The 18,021-nt window shown below is 38.3% G+C and overlaps 1 protein-coding gene across 4 annotated transcripts in view; it reads left to right on the top strand.

The window, feature by feature from the left end:
- BBS7 (Bardet-Biedl syndrome 7) overlaps nucleotides 1-18,021 on the top strand; it is a 65,787-nt gene that overhangs the window by 7,631 nt on the left and 40,135 nt on the right. For all 4 annotated transcript variants that reach the window (XR_010751501.1, XM_066384570.1, XM_066384578.1 and 1 more), the window contains exons 5-12: nucleotides 2,828-3,014; nucleotides 5,103-5,175; nucleotides 6,143-6,259; nucleotides 7,802-7,932; nucleotides 13,762-13,846; nucleotides 15,358-15,460; nucleotides 16,293-16,485; nucleotides 17,892-17,966. Coding sequence is in view for 3 of the 4 variants with exons in the window: in XM_066384570.1 (XP_066240667.1) it covers nucleotides 2,828-3,014; nucleotides 5,103-5,175; nucleotides 6,143-6,259; nucleotides 7,802-7,932; nucleotides 13,762-13,846; nucleotides 15,358-15,460; nucleotides 16,293-16,485; nucleotides 17,892-17,966 (964 nt within the window). In the remaining variant the exon portion in view is untranslated. The remainder of the gene's footprint in view (nucleotides 1-2,827; nucleotides 3,015-5,102; nucleotides 5,176-6,142; nucleotides 6,260-7,801; nucleotides 7,933-13,761; nucleotides 13,847-15,357; nucleotides 15,461-16,292; nucleotides 16,486-17,891; nucleotides 17,967-18,021) is intronic.

Genomic DNA, 18,021 nt, shown 5'->3' with positions numbered 1-18,021 from the left:
ACTGCTGATTCAGCACAGAGTTGTGTGTGCACAGCTCTTCTGTTTAATGCACAGTATGTGTCCTGATGACTGGGCAATAAAACTTTAGCTTGGTGAGATTAGATAAGAATTAAACAATGGCAAGTGGCAGTACTTTCAGTGGTTTAGCAAAAATATAATATTGATACTTTGAAATGCTTTTGTAGATAGACATGGCCAGTGAGAATTGTGAAATGCTGAAATCAAAGTAATAAAGTATTGCCTGATCAGGCGGTGCCACAGTGGATAGAGCGTTGGACTGGGATGCGGAGGACCCAGGTTCGAGACCCCGAGGTCGCCAGCTTGAGCACAGGCTCATCTGGTTTGAGCAAGGCTCACCAGCTTGGACCCAAGGTCATTGGCTTGAGCAAGGGGTTACTCGGTCTGCTATAGCCCCACGGTCAATGCACATATGAGAAAGTCACAACGAAAAACTGATGATTGATGCCTCTCATCTCTCTCCGTTCCTGTCTGTCTGTCCCTATCTATCCCTCTCTCAGACTCTATAAAAAATAAATAAATAAATAAAATCTTTAAAAATAAAGTAATAAAGTATTAACATGTCTCCACATTTAGAAAGGTATGTGAGCAGAGTTGGTGAGATAAGGAGTCTAATTTTTAATTTTATTTTTTAATTACAGTTTCTATTTAATATTATTTTGTATTAGTTTCAGATATATAGCATTACTGATTAGACAATCATGTACTTTTCAAAGTGTTCCTCCAGTGTATCCAGTACCCACCTGGCACTGTACGTCATTATTACAACGTCATTGACTCTATTCCTTATGCTGTATTTCACATCCCCATGACTGTTTTGTAACTTGGAGTCTAGTTTTTAAAATGTTTGTACTGGAGTGGCAGAAGTGGGATGAAAAGGTTGTTTACTTAGTTCTTGAAAAATTATTTGAATCTCCACATTTTTATAAGGTTGCATAAGAAAACAAGATTATAACCCTGGCTGGTTGCCTCAGTGATAGAGCGTCAGCACAGCATGTGGATGTTCCGGGTTCAATTCCCAGTCAGGGCACACAGGAAAGTGACCATCTGCTTCTCTACACTACCTCCGCCCCTTCCCCCCTTTCTCTCCCTCTCCCACAGCTATGGCTTGGTTGGTTTGAGCACATCAGACCTGGGTGCTGAAGATGGCTCAATAGAGCCTCTGCCTCAGGTGCTAAAAATAGCTCAGTTGCTAGCATGGCCCCAGATGAGCAGAGCATTGGCCCCAGATGGGGTTTGTTGGGTGGATCCCATCATAGCTTATGTGGGAGTCTGTCTATCTCTCCTCCTCTCACTTGGAAAAGAAGAAATATTCAATATGAAAATTGACCACTTATAACATGGGTTCACACATCCTTCCAGATTAAAGTTTCCATCTAGCTCACTTTTGTCAACACGATTGGTTGCCAAGTAGCACTTTGGACACTGTAATGCAAATATAATGCAGATGGATTTCAAGATGAAATTCCAAATCTTTTTTTTTTTTTTTTTTTTTTTACAGAGGCAGAGAGAGAGTCAGAGTGAGGATAGACAGGGACAGAGAGATGAGAAGCATCAATCATTAGTTTTTCGTTGTGCATTGTGACATCTTAGTTGTTCATTGATTGCTTTCTCATATATGCCTTGACCAGGGACCTTCAGCAGACCGAGTAACCCCTTCCTTAAGCCAGAGACCTTGGGTTCAAGCTGGTGAGCTTTTTGCTCAAACCAGATGAGCCCACGCTCAAGCTGGTGACCTCGGGGTCTCGAACCTGGGTCCTCAGCATCCCAGTCCAACGCTCTATCCACTGCGCCACCGCTTGGTCAGGCGAAATTCCAAATCTTGAAAAAGGAAATGTAATTTCATTTGATTTGTAGAAATGATATTAAGAGAATTGAAAAAATATGCAGAGCCACAAAGTGAGGCACCTAAACAATAATAAGGGAGAAAACCAGTGAGGATCACTATAGGATAAGGAATAATCTTAAATTAATCTCAAAAAAATTTTAGAGGTGGAGACAAAAAAAGTGAAACCTTCACATAAGACCACAGTAACCTCTTTCTAATCACATGGGAATAGCAGTTACAAGTGAAAGATACCCACTGGTATATCATTTTAGTCAAAAAATTTCAGCTCCTTCATTGAAAACATGATTCAGTTTTCAGATTGAGAACATAGTTGTGATTATTGCCTAAATGTTACTAAATATCATTTGAAATGAACTTTTTTTATTTCTCTTTTCAAGATAAAATTTTAATGAAGGTATTTCTTCCACTTTCTCATTTAAAGTAGATTGACTTCAATCAAATAGCCCTTTACAGGTGATACAGTGTTGTAGGAAGAAAGCTGACTTTAGAGTTAAAAACTACCTGGTGCAATTCACTCCACTGTCTACTAGGTGTGTGCCATTAGACAAGCTACTTAGCATCTTATTATTCACCTGTAAAAAGGGAAAAGAATGATTCCTAATTCTGAGAATTGAGCTAATACATGTAAATCACTTAGGACAGTGCTTTGCACATAGTATGCATTCAGAAACATACTTTCTGACACATTATTTGTCTTTGATATAGACAGTTTTCATTATCTTATTTTTGTTTTCAGTTTTTATTACCTCAATTTTTGAGAAGCCTTAAGATCCTCATTTTCAGCTTACAAAATCAGAGTTATACCAAGAAGCTAGAAATTAAGAGGAGGAAGATGAAAAACAAAGAAAAAAACTGTTCATTAAGTCTGTGATAAAATGATATTAAAATTGTATAAATAAACTTTTCATCTCTGAAAACAATTTTAGTGTGGATGTTTTAAAGTACTTTTAATGTTCTCAGGCACATATCTGGCTCAGACCTCTTTCTCAGTGCAAGTTATATCTATAACCATTATTGTGACTGCAAAGACCAACATTATTACCTTTCTGGGGACAAAATCAATGATGTCATCTGCCTTCCAGTGGAGAGAGTATCTCGTATTACACCAATATTGGCCTGCCAGGACAGACTTCTCAGAGTTTTACAGGTGCTATTTGCATTTTTACAATTTTCCACAATTTAGGTAAATGAATATTGATGAACAGTGCCCACTTGAGATAAGTACTTTAGTGATACTACCACTTTAAATGCCCTTACTTAAAATTGTATCTGGAAATTTTTAAAAATATTTTAATTGATAAACCAATTTTTTTTGTGTGTGTGTGTGGCAGATGGTTCAGACTTTTGCCAAGTTTTTAGAGAGGCGTATGTGTAAAAAAGGATAATTTTCCCCATGTGCGTGAATTTTGAGCTAATATAATTAGAATGGGGTGACTTAACTGCAAAGAACCCTTCCCGGCTTTTCTTTTCCATTTATTCATTCATTCATTTAAATTTATTTTTGCTTTCCATCACCCTCCCTTCTCACCATAAATCAAGTGAAAGGAGAAAATTGGTTTGGTGGGAGGTTCTTGGGGTAGTTGAGATCAGGGCTGTATCATGTGAGTTTATCCACTGGTGACCGTGTTGTGTGTGGAACAGTAAGCAATACTGCTTAGATGAGTGAATGAGAGCGGGAAAGACTAAAAGCCACAACTGACTGAAACGACTGCTTATGGCCATTGTTATTAGTAGTAATAGTTATAACTGTCTTCTTAAAGGACCTTTCAATAAAACACACACAGTAGGACCCATAAAATAAAGTTTAAGTGCAAGTAACATGTACCAGGTGGACTAACTGGTTCTGAAACTTAGGCTGATCCCAGTGCGTTGAACAAAGTCTGTCTGTTCTGTCCCACCACCACTGTCTAACTTCGGAACTTCACAGCCCATGGCTGTTTCTTAGCATCAGCCTTTTTATGAAAGGAAAAATCCGGTGGTCCTATGAGGGTTTCCCCCCGCCCCTAGGGTGAATTAAAGTAATGTTTAAGGTTCATCCTAGAAGTAAAAATGATTAATTTTTTCCCCCTTGCCTGTGCTCCTAAATATGAGCTGTTTGAATAAGGTTTTTAACAGGAACTGCCTAACCTTCGATGAGAAATTGATGTGGCTGAATTCTAGGATTCTACGTTGTTTAAAAGAAGGGGTCCCTGTGCTTACTGTATGTACGTGTTGACATCAGTATGGATTTTTGGAGGGCAGAAGGTTGCAGTCTAGTTTGCCCTGCTCACACCTCCCTGCCCCCCCTTGGCCTTGCTGGGCCATCTGCTGCCCCAGAGGGAGCCTTTCTCCCATCCAAGTACTAACCAGGCCCGACCCCGCTTAGCTTCCGAGATCAGACGAGATCGGGCGCGTTCAGGGTGGTATGGCCGTAGACTGGAGGGAGCCTTTCTGAAATAGTCTTGTGTGATTCTGCTGTGTTTATATAGTTATATGGAGGTATCTGTACATTTTTAAATAGTATTTTAAAGTATAAAGCATATGGCTCTTTCATGTTCTATATTTAAATTTGTTACTAAAATTTTGCAATTTTTTTTGGATTAATTTATCATAGATGTTCTTCCCATGTGAGTGTGAGTACTTCTGCTTCATTCCTTATGGTTTAAAAAATGCAATACATTAAATAAAAGCATTACAAGTGGCAAAAATTTTAAAAAAAGAAGAAAAGGAAAAACGGACCTAACTTGATTCGTTATCTAAATAGCGGTCATCCTGCCTCTCACTGGAGTGGGTTTTGGAAATACCCAAAGGCAAGGCCAAAACTTGTCTTAGGGAGTAACTTTGGGTCCATTTAAATGTCTGAATGTGCTCTGTGTTAAAGCCCTTGAGTTAGAGGACAGAAACAACACATGTTCCTGGGAAGTTTTGTTCATAAAATTGACCAGTGTCAAGTTTTCAGGCAAATAAGAGTATTTAAAATGAAAAGCAAAAACAAACAAACAAACAAAAAAATGAAAAGCATTGAAAGTGGAGAATATTTTAAATACTTATCTTCTTGATCTTTATATTTTATGTATATATTATTTTAGATTGACTTAACACATATAAAATTGCTAACATGCCAAGTTAATATTCATGACCTAATTTTTTGTGCAGTTTTATTCTGTAGTTCTTAATATGAGTATTGGTGTAATTTCTGTCTATATTCTTTTAAATCTGTGTTCTGTTTCAGTTTTAAACTATTGTTCTCCTTCAGGGATCAGATACGATGTATGAAATTGAAGTTCCTGGCCCCCCTACCGTCTTAGCGCTACACAATGGAAATGGCGGTAATCAGCATTTTGTTTTTCACAATCAAATAAGGGAGTGTGTTATGTGAAGTCAAGATATTTCAGGTTCGCCCTGGCCGGGTAGCTCAGCTGGTTAGATCATCGTCCCAATATGCCAGGCTGTGGGTTCAATCCCTGGTTGGGGCACATACAAGAATCAACCAATGGATGTATCAATGGTTGGAACAACAAATTGATCTTTCTCTCTCTCTCCACTCCTTTCTCTCTGTCTTTCTCTAAAAATCAATTAAAAAATCTTTTAAAAGTTATTTCAGGTTCTTTTTTGTGTGTGTGACAGAGAGAGACAGATAGGGACAGACAGGCACAAAGGGAGAGAGGAGAAGCATCAATTCTTCATTGCGACTCCTTAGTTGTTCATTGACTGCTTTCCCATATGTGCCTTGACCAGGGGCTACAGCAGACCGCGTGACCCCTTGCTCAAGCCAGTGACCTCGTGCTTCAAGCCAGTGACCTTGGGTTCAAGCTGGCAAGCCTTGCTCAAACCAGATGAGCCTGTGCTCAAGCTGGCAACCTCGGGGTTTTGAACCTGGGTCCTTCACGTCCCAGTCTGATGCGCTATCCACTGCACCACCACCTGGTCAGGCAAAAAAAGTTATTTCAGGTTCTTAATCATTAGATTATAGATTCAGTGAAAATGGGGAATTGTAGAAGGAACATCAACTGGAATTGAGACAGCTGTTTGGCAACATTCTAGTCATATACAGTAAGGAATTACTGAACTTTAATTTTCAGTTTTCTCATCTTAAAATTAGAATGATAAGGAAGAGTCTTACGTTTAAAGGTTTTAAAATTATGTGAATATATACCCATCCTCCCAAATTAAGTTTTCCCTTTTGTGTATTATTTTTAAATTAGACTTTTACATGAAAGTCAATATATATGAAAATATTTTAATGTTAAAGAGATGATTTATGGGATAAATATATGTTGACCTTAATTATAATAGGTGACTCTGGAGAAGACCTTGTGTTTGGAACATCAGATGGAAAACTTGGGCTTGTTCAGATCACTACATCCAAGCCGATACACAAGTGGGAAATTCGAAATGAGAAAAAGAGGGGAGGTATGTTTTTGATGCTGTTCAGATTCTGAAATTTTGGTAACTGTTAAGTAAAATATTCTAGACTGTATAGTTCATTCTGTTTTATTTATTCATGGTATATAGCAGACTTAGGATTCACAGAGGCAGCCCAGTTATATTTACCATCTGTTTATTTATTAGGCCTATCATATTTTTGGCATAATTTTTATAATTATTTATAAATCTAATAGTAATTTTGGCTCAATTATGGGTCATTGTCCATCTATAATATCATTCTATGCTCAAATCCACTTTTCCTTGTTCGGTGTAGGGAATTAATTAGAATTTGGGAGTACTTGGTTTGTAGCGAAGAAGTGCATTGACTCAGGGAATGAACCTCTTTTCTGAGGAATATATACTTTTCTAAGGGTAATTTATATCTGACTTGGTGGGTAGTGAGATGGCTATTTATTAGGACAGCATGTTCATTCATATATTTATTCCTTCAACAAATACTTATTTGGTAGGTGAGACAGAGTAAATAAAGGAATAAATAAGATAGCTTCAGCTAGTTGCTTGAAGAAGCTGTAACAGGGCAATGTGGTAGAGTGATTATGGATAAAATGAGGACTTCTTTTAGACTGGGTGGTCATGGGAGGTGTTTTATTAGAGGTGAAATTTGAGCTCAGATCTGATTGATGAGAAAAAGAGTTAGTATTGCAAAGATTTGGGGGAAGAGAATATTCCAGGAACAGGAAAAAAATAAGGCAAATGACTTACAAGGTAAACAATTGATTTGAAAAGCAGTGGGAAGACCGGTGTGACTAAGTGCATTAGCGTGGCCCACGAGGCAATAAAGGGGGGGGTGTAGGGCAAGTCACAGAGGTCCTTGTGTGCCTTGGGAGGGTCTGAGTTTTCATCTAAGTGCAGGGAAGTCACTGGACAGTGGTATGTGGGGGTATGACATGATCTGATTTATCAGAACAAGCAGAAGGTACTCCATGGAAGTGTGGAGGTCAGTTAGGAAATGATGATGTAGTTCTAATTCATCCTGATCTGGACTTGAGATTCCAATAGCCTGGACCACGCTAATGGTGGTTGCAGATGGAAAGTTGGAGGTAGAGTTAGGAGAGTTTGCTAATGGCTTTGATGTGGAATTGAACGAAAGAGAGGAAGATGCAGACTAGATTTTTGGTCTGAGCCACTGGGTGGTACCATACCACAATGAGAGACTAGAGAGGGAGCATTATTAGTGGGGTGACAGAGAGGGGCATAGAGAGGTTTGTGGGGCCTGGAAAGTCCAAAGTGCGAATGAGAAGGTGCTGAATCCGGACTTTGATACGTGAGTCTGGAGCCGTGCGGACAGGCCAGAGCCAGAGATGGGAGCCTGGGGGCCGTTGCTATGTAGGTGACATTTGAAGCCTTGGAAATGGATGACAAGGGATGGAAAAGAAAGGAACACCTGATTATGCTTAAAGTTTTTTGTTGTTTTTGTTTTCCATTTTGATTTTTTTTATTCTTACTTGGTATATACCTGACTATAATAGTATTGTTAATAACTTATCACTTATCAATTTTTTAAAGGTATTTTGTGTGCCGACAGCTTTGACATTATGGGTGATGGGGTTAAAGATTTACTTGTTGGGAGAGATGATGGAATGGTGGAAGTATATTGTTTTGATAATGCAAATGAACCTGTTCTATGCTTCAATCAAGTAAGTTCATTTTTTAAAAGATTATATGCTTATTACTAATCAAATAATTATAGAGCAGACTGATGGTTTAGGTTTTATTAATGAAATACATCAAAATCTTGTGTTTGGCTTAAAATATTGCTGCTTTGATGCTATCAAAATCTTTTTTAGACTATTCTTATGTTTGAATATACTAGACTGTTACCTTTAAGCTGAATAATATAAATTACTTTTTCATTTGGTTTCTAAATATTGTCTATCTGAGTATTAAATATTTTGTCTAAGTTTTTATAATGCAAAATAGATCACAGGAGAAATATGGTGGGTAATATAAATGAGACTGTTGTTGTAAAAAAAGCTTGAAAAAAGCAGCCATTTTCAACCTTTTTCACCTCATGGCACACCTTAATAAATTCTGCAGCACACCAAAAAATATACTTTTTGCCTATCTAACAGAAAAAAGTAGGTGTAATTTAGATTCATTCACTCTAGACAGCTATTGCTGTGTTTCCTGTTGTCATTATTTTATTTGTCAATCTAAGGACAGAGGTCAGGTCAGTGTGTCTGACTAAATAGTCAGGTGCTGCATGTTTTAAAACTCCTTGTGGCTCACCTGCTGTGTCTGACGTGGCATACTGGTTGAAAATCCTCGTTTTGAAGTAATAAGGTTTCAGGAATAAGCTTCATGTTATTAGAACAGTGTAAAAAATATTCTTAAGGAGAGAGGGAAGCATAGCAATTTCATCTCTTTGCCCAAGGGCCCACTATATAAGAAGGGTAGTTTTTAGGTCCCACATTTTAAATGTAATTAAGCTTGTTTATCCCAAGGTACAAAGTCACATGGAGAATGGTTCTGGTATGAACTGAATTTCTCATCTTTCCGGAGTGGTGTTCTCCAGTCCTGGGTGTCCCCGTCCTGCCCTGCCCCATACCTCAGTACGAACTTTCCTTTTTCTGTCTAATTTCTCTAACAGAGCTACCTCCCAGTCTCAACTGTGACTGCAGACAGCAAATTCAGATGTTTTGATGTATAGATAAAATATACAGATAACAGGATAAAAATATTATACCAGTGGTTTTCAACCCTCTTACACTTGGGGACTGGTGAAAGTAGGAGAATTATTTTGGAGACTGCTAAGGCAGAGGTCACCCTGAGCACAAGCGAATTCTGCTAAGCTTATTAGGTCTATAATCTTCATACAGCAGCAGGGTGGTTAACTTTCGCCAGCTGGCATGAAATTTCTGGGGGATCAGCCTGCAAACGGGCGATTGAAAAACACTATATTATACAACTAATTTTCTAGCTTTATTTCGTATTTGTCCATCTTTGGCGTAAAAAATCCTCTTGCTAATGATACAAAAAATAGTTTGGGCTTAAAAATATAAAATAATTCTTTGTGTGTGCACTGTTTTTTCTCATCAACCCCTGAGAAACTTTGCTAAGTTTCTGACTTCTGCTCCAAACCGCAGTGAAGACAGCAGCTCCCTCCCCTCCTGGGCATGGCACTGAGAAATCCTCTCTCCACCCTGTTCTCTTGTTTCTGCATTGACAGATGTGCTGCCCTGGGCTTATGTCTAAGCTGCAAATAAGCTGTCTCATCTGGGAGTCATGACGTCGTTCTCTTTATTGTTTTCCTAACCAAGAGAAGTCCTCTCAGCTGACACAGTTTGAACTGGTGACTGGTTAATCAAAAAAGTTAAGAGGCAAATTACAAAAAGAATATATATATATATATATATATATATATATATATATATATACACACACACACACACACACACACACATATATACATATATATAATATTTATATGATATTTTTATTTAAATTTATTTATATTCATTTGCCAATATTTTGAGGAATGAGCAAGGTCTTTCTTGTGAGTTTGTTCCCTGATTGGCATTCCATGTTATTTACATAAACCCTCACTATACTTTATTGTTTAGAATCTTCTGTTTAACCCTTATTTGTTTTTTTAAATTGAATTTATTGGACTGACACTGATAAATGAAATTATATAGGTGTCAGGGGTACAATTCTTAATACATAATTTGATTTCTTAAAAATATAAGTTGAATTAGCTAAGTCTACAACTCTTAAGACTTTTTTAAACTTTTTTGAGTACATTACATTAATTAAAGTACTTCTAAATGACTCAAAGGATAACAGTTACAATTAATTGTCACTCAGTAAACCACTCAGGAAGTGAGAAGGTGTGTGGCAGTTGCCTGGGTAAAACATCCTCCTACAAGTCAGATGGTGTCCAGTGTTTTGCTTTCACTAAATTGAAGGAGGACCTATCAAGTTGTAGATGATATGTCATTAAAAAACATCTTTGGTGATAGAACAGTTGGTGATTTTAAGTATGTAACTTGGAAGATGTTTAAACAATCGAGTGAACTTTTTTTTTTTTTTTGTATTTTTCTGAAGTTGTAAATGGGGAGGCAGACAGACTCCCGCATGCGCCTGACCGGGATCCACCCGGCATGCCCACCAGGGGGCGATGCTCTGCCCATCTGGGGCATTGTTCTGTTGCAACTAGAGCCATTCTAGCGCCTGAGGCAGAGGCCACAGAGCCATCCTCAGCGCCTGGGCCAACTTTGCTCCAATGGAGCCTTGGCTGTGGAGGGGAAGAGAGAGACAGAAAGGAAGGAGAAGGGGAGGGGTGGACAAGCAGATGGGCACTTCTCCTGTGTGCCCTGGCCGGGAATTGAACCTGGGACTCCTGCACGCCAGGCCGACGCTTTACCACTGAGCCAACTGGCCAGGGCGAATGAACTTTTAATAACAACATTTCTTTTATTCTCATCAACAGCTTTATGTGACAGGTTAATTGGTGCTTATGTCTATGAAAATGAAAAACAGGAGTAGTGCGGATATTGAACCCAGTCTTAGTCTAGCAATATATAAATAAATTTCATGGTGATACATGAGTTTTTTAGAAGAAAAAAAACATTTCATTCATCTCATAAGATAAATTTCCTATATAATTTTGCTTTTGTATCAATTATTATTTACTAAATCTTATATATTTGTTTCAATCAATTATGTAATGCTAATTATAATGATAGAAATTTCTAATGCTTAGAGCTTTATGAGCACAGAAGATAAAAACATTTCAATTTATGTTTCTTGGTCGCAAGAAGTATAAAAGAATTTCAAGCATACGAGTATGTTTCATTAAGATAAATGTATGTGGGGCAATGGAATGAAAATAAGAGTTCAAAGAGAGAAAGGACTGATGTAAAATTTCCAGTTGTTTCAGAAGGATTTGTTTCTCCATTTTTTAAGTCAGTGATTGAGTAAATAAATTCGTCCTGGTATTTAGATTATTGGGTTTGATTAAAAGATGTGACAGTTTAAAAAAAAAAGTGACAGTTTTATTTTAAAATGATAAGCTTTAAAATGTACAGAAATTACTTTTTTTGTAAATATTTAAAGTTTTGATGAAAACTCTAAAAGGCAGCGTAAAGATGTACACGAGTCCTGGTTAGGTGGCCCAGTAGATAGAGCATGATCCCTGCAGGCCAAGGTTGCTGGTTTGATCCCCCATCAAGGCACATAGGAGAAGCAACCTATGAGCACACAACTCCATGGAACAATTAAGTGGAACAACAAGTTGATGCCCCCCCTTTTTCTCTCTTCTTCGCTCTCTCTCCCTTTCCCTCTCCATCAAATCAATGGAAAAAAAATTTTTTTAATGTGCAAGAAGGGGGCGGTACGTAGTTATATTCAGAATTACTTTAGTGGGAACATGAACAGAAAGTTTTGAAGATCTGCTTGTTTAAAATGCACCTGTGAACCAAACTTTAGGCAAACTTATAATCTAACCTTTGTGACTTGACTGTCAGGTAATAAATCTGAGAAAGGGTTAAGAGCCTGCTTTGCAGCATAGTTCAGAGGTTTACCTCTTACAGAGCAGGTGAAGAGAACTAGCATTTTTTTAAATTCAAAATTAGGTTTGTTTATTATGGATTTTATTTCTTTATCTTTTTATTGAATTTATTGGGTTGACAGTGGTTAACAAAATTATCCAGGCTTCAGGTGCACAATTCCAGAACACACCATCTGTACACTATTGTGTGTTTACCACCCCAAGTCAAGGCTTCTTCCATCACCATTTATCTCTCATACGTCCTTCATCTCCTCCTCCTACCTTCCCCCAGCCCAGCCACCACAAGCGTTTGTAATGTTAGTGTTCACTTCTTTTACCTTCTCCTTTAAAACAGTGGTCCTCAGTCTTCCTCATAAGAATTACATAGCAGATTTTTTCAAACTATTGGTCAAAACCCATTAGTGGGTTGCCAGCACACTTTTTTAAATGAATTAAAATGATTAAAATAGATAAGTTTTATCTGTTGTTCTGTATGTTTGTGTGTGAATGTATACCAGATTTCAATATAAAATATAGTGCTTGCTTTTCAAATAGCTTAAAAATTATGACCTATAGCCTGACCTGTGGCGGCGCAGTGAATAAAGCATCGACCTTAAACGCTGAGGTCGCTGATTCAAAAAAAACCCCTGGGCTTGCATGGTCAAGGCACATGTGGGAGTTGATGTTTCCTGCTCCTCCCCTTTTTCTGTCTCTCCCCCCTCCCTAAAAATGAATTTAAAAAATTAAAAAAAAAATTATTACCTACACTGCTGATTAAAAATACATATTATTAGTTGACTCATTTAGTGATTATTATCAGAAAGTTTGGGAAAATATTGCTTAAAAGAGATATCAACCCTGAAGTTCTGCAAAACTTGCTTTCTCTCTAGTAGCAAATTCCCCAAAGGTCCCAGGTAGGTTCCATCATCATCTTTATTCAACTAAAAAACTATTTGGAGAAAACACATGACACATGGTCTGTAAAATAGACTAAATATTTTTAGAGTTTTGCTTATGTAATTTTTTTAAAACTTATTTTTTATGATAATAAATGGTTTTGTAGCTGAGTGGTACACACAAATAGGTGAGTCATTTTCAATCTTCTTTCCCCAAATTTCAAAGCACTGGAGTTTTCTGACACTCGTGTAGGGTTTTTGCCTCTCCAGTATCAGTGTCTGGCCTTGGCCAGATGGCTCATTTGGTTAGACCAGGGGTCCCCAAACTACAGCCCACGGACTGCATGCAGCCCCCTGAGGCCATTTATCCGCCCCCGCCGCACTTCCAGAAGGAGCACCTTTTTCATTGGTGGTCAGTGAGAAGAGCACAGGATGCATCCGCAAAATGTGGTGTCGCTCAAGTACAGTACTACTTCTGGTGATGCGGGATGCACGCGTCAAGGCTCCAGAAGCACATCATATCACTTGTTATGGCTAGCAGTGACAGATATGGAACTGGACATTGACCATCTCATTAGCCAAAAGCAGGCCCATAGTTCCCATTGAAATACTGGTCAGTTTGTTGATTTAAATTTACTTGTTCTTTATTTTAAATACTGTATTTGTTCTCGTTTTGTTTTTTTACTTTAAAATAAGACATGTGCAGTGTGCATAGGGATTTGTTCATAGTTTTTTTATAGTCTGGCCCTCCAATGGTCTGAGGGTCAGTGAACTGGCCCCCTGTGTAAAAAGTTTGGGGACCCCTGGGTTAGAGCATCATCCAGAGGCACAGAGATTGCTGCTGGATCCCTGCGCGCACAGGGGCAGAGCTATGTTCTGTCTCTCTTTCCCTTCCTCTCTTGCTAAAATCAAGAAATTAAAATTTTTTTAAAGATTCAATCTCAGTGTCTACATATATAAGTATTCAGTAAACATATGTTGAGTGTCTGGAGACAGGAATATAAGTTTTATGGCATATTTTATCATATCTGTGAGATTTTTAGTTATTAATGAAGTGTGTGATCTTAAATTTATTTTAGGTGCTGTCTGAAAGTGTCACATCTATCCAGGGTGGTCGTGTAGGGAAAGATGACTATGATGAAATTGTAGTATCCACATATTCAGGTAAGGTAAATGGTAATAGTGGGTAGAAGAAAGACTCCATAATAAAAATATAAATTTAATAAATTGCTTTTGACAACTATTTTTTTAATAAGATGTTATTAATGTCACTTTTTAAATTTTTATTATTTCCTTTTTTATTGAATTTATTGGGTCGATGTTGGTTAATAAAATTATATAAGTTCCAGGTGTACAATTCTATAATACATCATCTGTATATTATACTGTGTGTTTACCACTGCAGGAAGTAAGTCATTCTTATCTACAGCATTAAAAGCTTTATTGTTTAAAAGTAAGGATGTATTGATTTATAAATCAGTTAATATTTAATAATGCTTTTTAAGAATGCTTGGCATATTACTAGTATCTTTAAGAGGTAAATGATATTTTTTACCTTAAAAAGAAATTTAGTTTAGCCTGACCAGGCGGTGGCGCAGTGGATAGAGCATCCGGCTGGGATGCGGAAGACCCAGGTTTGAGACTCCGAGGTCGCCAGCTTGAGCGTAGGCTCATCTGGTTTGAGCAAAAAGCTCACCAGCTTGAGCCCAACGTCGCTGGCTCAAGCAAGGGGTTACTTGGTCTGCTGAAGGCCCGCGGTCAAGGCACATTAAAAAAAAAAAAGAAAGGTGTAAAAAGAAATTTAGTTTGTTTTATTACTTAATATGCATTAATATAAGAAATACACATTTTTTATAAACACTTGCTTTTGAGTAGGTCATTTTTGCATTCTCACAATAGTTATACAAGAGTTTAACTTAAAAATAATTTTTGGAAAAAATTCTTATTCATTGGCTATTTTTGCATTTATTAGAATGTGTTGACTTATTTCATGTTTGAAAACTAAAACTGTAAATTAAGTGAAAGATTTCTTTAATCATAGTATAATAGTATTTTAGGCAAAGCAAAAATAGTATCACAAAAGACTTAAGTGTGTAGTTTCTTTGTTGTTTGAATTTTTTTTTTTTTCTGAAGCTGGAAACGGGGAGAGACAGTCAGACAGACTCCTGTATGCACCTGACCGGGATCCACCCGGCACGCCCACCAGGGGGCGATGCTCTGCCCACCAGGGGGCGATGCTCTGCCTCTCCAGGCCATTGCTCTGTTGCGACCAGAGCCACTCTAGCACCTGGGGCAGAGGCCAAGGAGCCATCCCCAGTGCCCGGGCCATCTTTGCTCCAATGGAGCCTCGCTGTGGGAGGGGAAGAGAGAGACAGAGAGGAAGGAGAGGGGGAGGGGTGGAGAAGCAGATGGGCGCTTCTCCTGTGTGCCCTGGCCGGGAATCGAACCCGGGACTTCCGCACGCCAGGCCGACGCTCTACCACTGAGCCAACCGGCCAGGGCCTGTTGTTTGAATATTTTCCATCTACATTTTGTTTGGTTTTTGTTTGTTCTGGGTTTTGAAGAGGAATGAGCCCTCGCAGTAGGTGAAGGTGGTGGTGGACAGAAAGGCACATAGCGTGGGTTTTTCTTAACCCCCGCAGTGCTTACAGTGCCAATTGCCATTTCCTCTGCAGGCTGGGTCACGGGTCTGACGACGGAACCAGGTCCCAGGGAGGCTGGGGCTGGCGGGGAGCTGAGGCTCAGTCAGGAGATGCAGAACAGAATTTACTCCCTACGGTAACTCGGTTTCTGCTTGCCCTTTTGTTTTTCACTTCATGAAGTTGGTGGTTACTTTTTATTACTTGTATGCATAGTATATTATGTTGGAAGGAATTACAGTTAATTCATTTATCGCTTTTTTAAATGAAAGTTTATCAGATTGAGAAAATTAGCAGTAAGCACTGATCATAGTATTTTGGAGATAGAAATATACTTTTTGTGTAGTTTATTATATATTGACTTTTCTTAGGTTGAGAACATTTTTGATTTTGGTTACAGGTATTCGTAGTTTCTGTTTCTTACAGGCATTAGAAAGCTTGTAAGAACAGGCACAGATGATCCTGTTCCTCATTAGCCCTGATGTTCACTTCTCCGCAGGCCTTTCTGAATGTCTGACATCGGCTTACACATTTTCTTAGTGGAAACGAGTAATGTTGACTCAGACATGGAGATGACCTTTGTGGCCTGTTCAATTTGACAGTTTTTTGAAGAGGACTCAAATGAAATTGCTTCACACATTGAAGAAGTAGGAGTTGCTGAAACTTTCAATGACTGCTCCCTACTTGTGGGAGTGAGGGCCAATATCTTTTTGGTGATAGCTGAGGGTGACAGAAGTGTTCTGCTTCACTGCTGCCACACACAAGTCCTGCACATGCCAGTTCAGCAGAGCCACCAGGACAGCCAGCCCTGATGTTCAGTCAGGGACAACCCTGTAGCACAGTGTTCTAGTTTCAGCTCGACCACTACCAGTCCATTTTGAGAAAGTAAATGTCTCGAATTTTCATAAACATTGTAAGGACCTGAAATGTTCATACTTACGTGTGACACAGTTGTATGCATTTTCCTCTAGGAGTGAGCTGGAGCACCTGCAGTACAAGGTCACACAGGAGAGAGAGAAATATCAACAGTCTTCTCAGTCAAGCAAAGCAAAGTCAGCGGTCCCTTCTTTTAGTATAAATGACAAGTTTACATTAAATAAGGATGATGCCAGCTACAGCCTTGTCTTAGAGGTGCAGACAGCAATAGATAATGTCTTAATACAGGTAAGCTACATGTCTAATTTCCTTGTGTTTTGATTGGGTCTGCTTTGCACACCAGTCACAGGCACTAATTGTTATTGAACACTTTCAGTTTGAGACAGTCATTTTAAATATTTGTCTTTGAAATGTTAGCCTTTAGTTATATAGTAATTTTAAAGGTTTATCTAAGTCTTCCATTAGCTTGTTTGCTCATAGATTATCTAAATGATAGCTTTAATTTTATTTAGCCTATACACATTAAACAGAAGACTGGTGGACTTAAGTTTTACGATGAGTCAGAAAGGACGTTAAGGATTTTGTGCTCTGGTTAACCTTTAGGAGAGTCTTAACAAAGGTATGGCGTACAAACTCCAGTATTTAATGCCCCTGTTACGACCTTTTTAAAGCTTCAAATACTAGAATACAGCCTGCAGTACAGCCTGCTCATCCACCACCAGCTCTTAGGTGGGTCACGAGGCAAAGCAGATAATCCCAAACATGAAATTTAGGGTTAACCATGCACAGCTTCCTTCTTCAATATATTTAATTATTTCTTTCTTTAAGTTGCAAAATATTCGGGGAATGGAAAAGGATGATCATAGATGATTTGGAAAAAATCAGAAAATGAGAAAAGCGTAAGGGGAGAAAGAGACAAGGTTTAAAAAGGTGTGGGCGGCAGAGATCAGATTATTCATCAAAATTTAAAGGTAGAACCCTCTGGTAACTAGCGCTAGCTCAGGGGGGCCGCTGCAGGGGACAACTCTGGGCCCCGTTTACATAGAACATGGACAGCACCACCCCGAGAGGCGGCCCGAAAAGCTGGAGGGTAAAGTACAGACCGGCAGTCACAGAATAGCCACGGGTGTCAAGTACTGCACAGGGACGTAGTCTGTAAAGTCGTGATAACTGGATGGCCAGGCGGGGACTGAAAATATCAGGGGAACACTTTGTAAAGCATCCGCTGTGCTGGACATTGGATACTAATATAAAATAATACTGAGTGTAAACTGTAATTGAAAAATAAAACTAAAAAAAAAAAAAAAAAGGAAAGAAACTGCCTCTCCTGAGGAGACCAAAAATTATTTCCTTTTTGTGTTACAGTGGAAGTTATTGATAAGAATGAACCAGTACAGTCAGAGTGGCCATATGATTATATGCAATCTATGTTAATATTTTTAGCATCGATAAAAATAAATAGGAAGATCACACTTTTTAGGGATAGTGAGAGGTGGTATTCTATGAACTCTGATATTTCAGATGAGAAAAAGTCATGGTATTTATTCTCTACTTTCCAGAAGTACATATTATCAAATATAAAGTAAAATCATTTATACTATCAAATTTAAACATGAACATGATGAAGACCCTTAGAGAAAATAATTTATGAAAAAATTTCCATCTGAATCTTTCTGTTTTCATGTTGACTATAGAGTGATGTTCCAATAGATTTACTTGATGTGGATAAAAATTCTGCTGTTGTCAGCTTTAGCAGCTGTGATTCTGAGGTGAGTAAAGCATAAGGAATTCCTCAGACACTTGCATTTCTCTCTTGTTATTTTG

The sequence above is a fragment of the Saccopteryx leptura genome, chromosome 1 (assembly GCF_036850995.1).
Source record: "Saccopteryx leptura isolate mSacLep1 chromosome 1, mSacLep1_pri_phased_curated, whole genome shotgun sequence".
NCBI lineage: Eukaryota > Metazoa > Chordata > Mammalia > Chiroptera > Emballonuridae > Saccopteryx > Saccopteryx leptura.
This window is presented reverse-complemented; position numbering and strand designations above follow the sequence as displayed.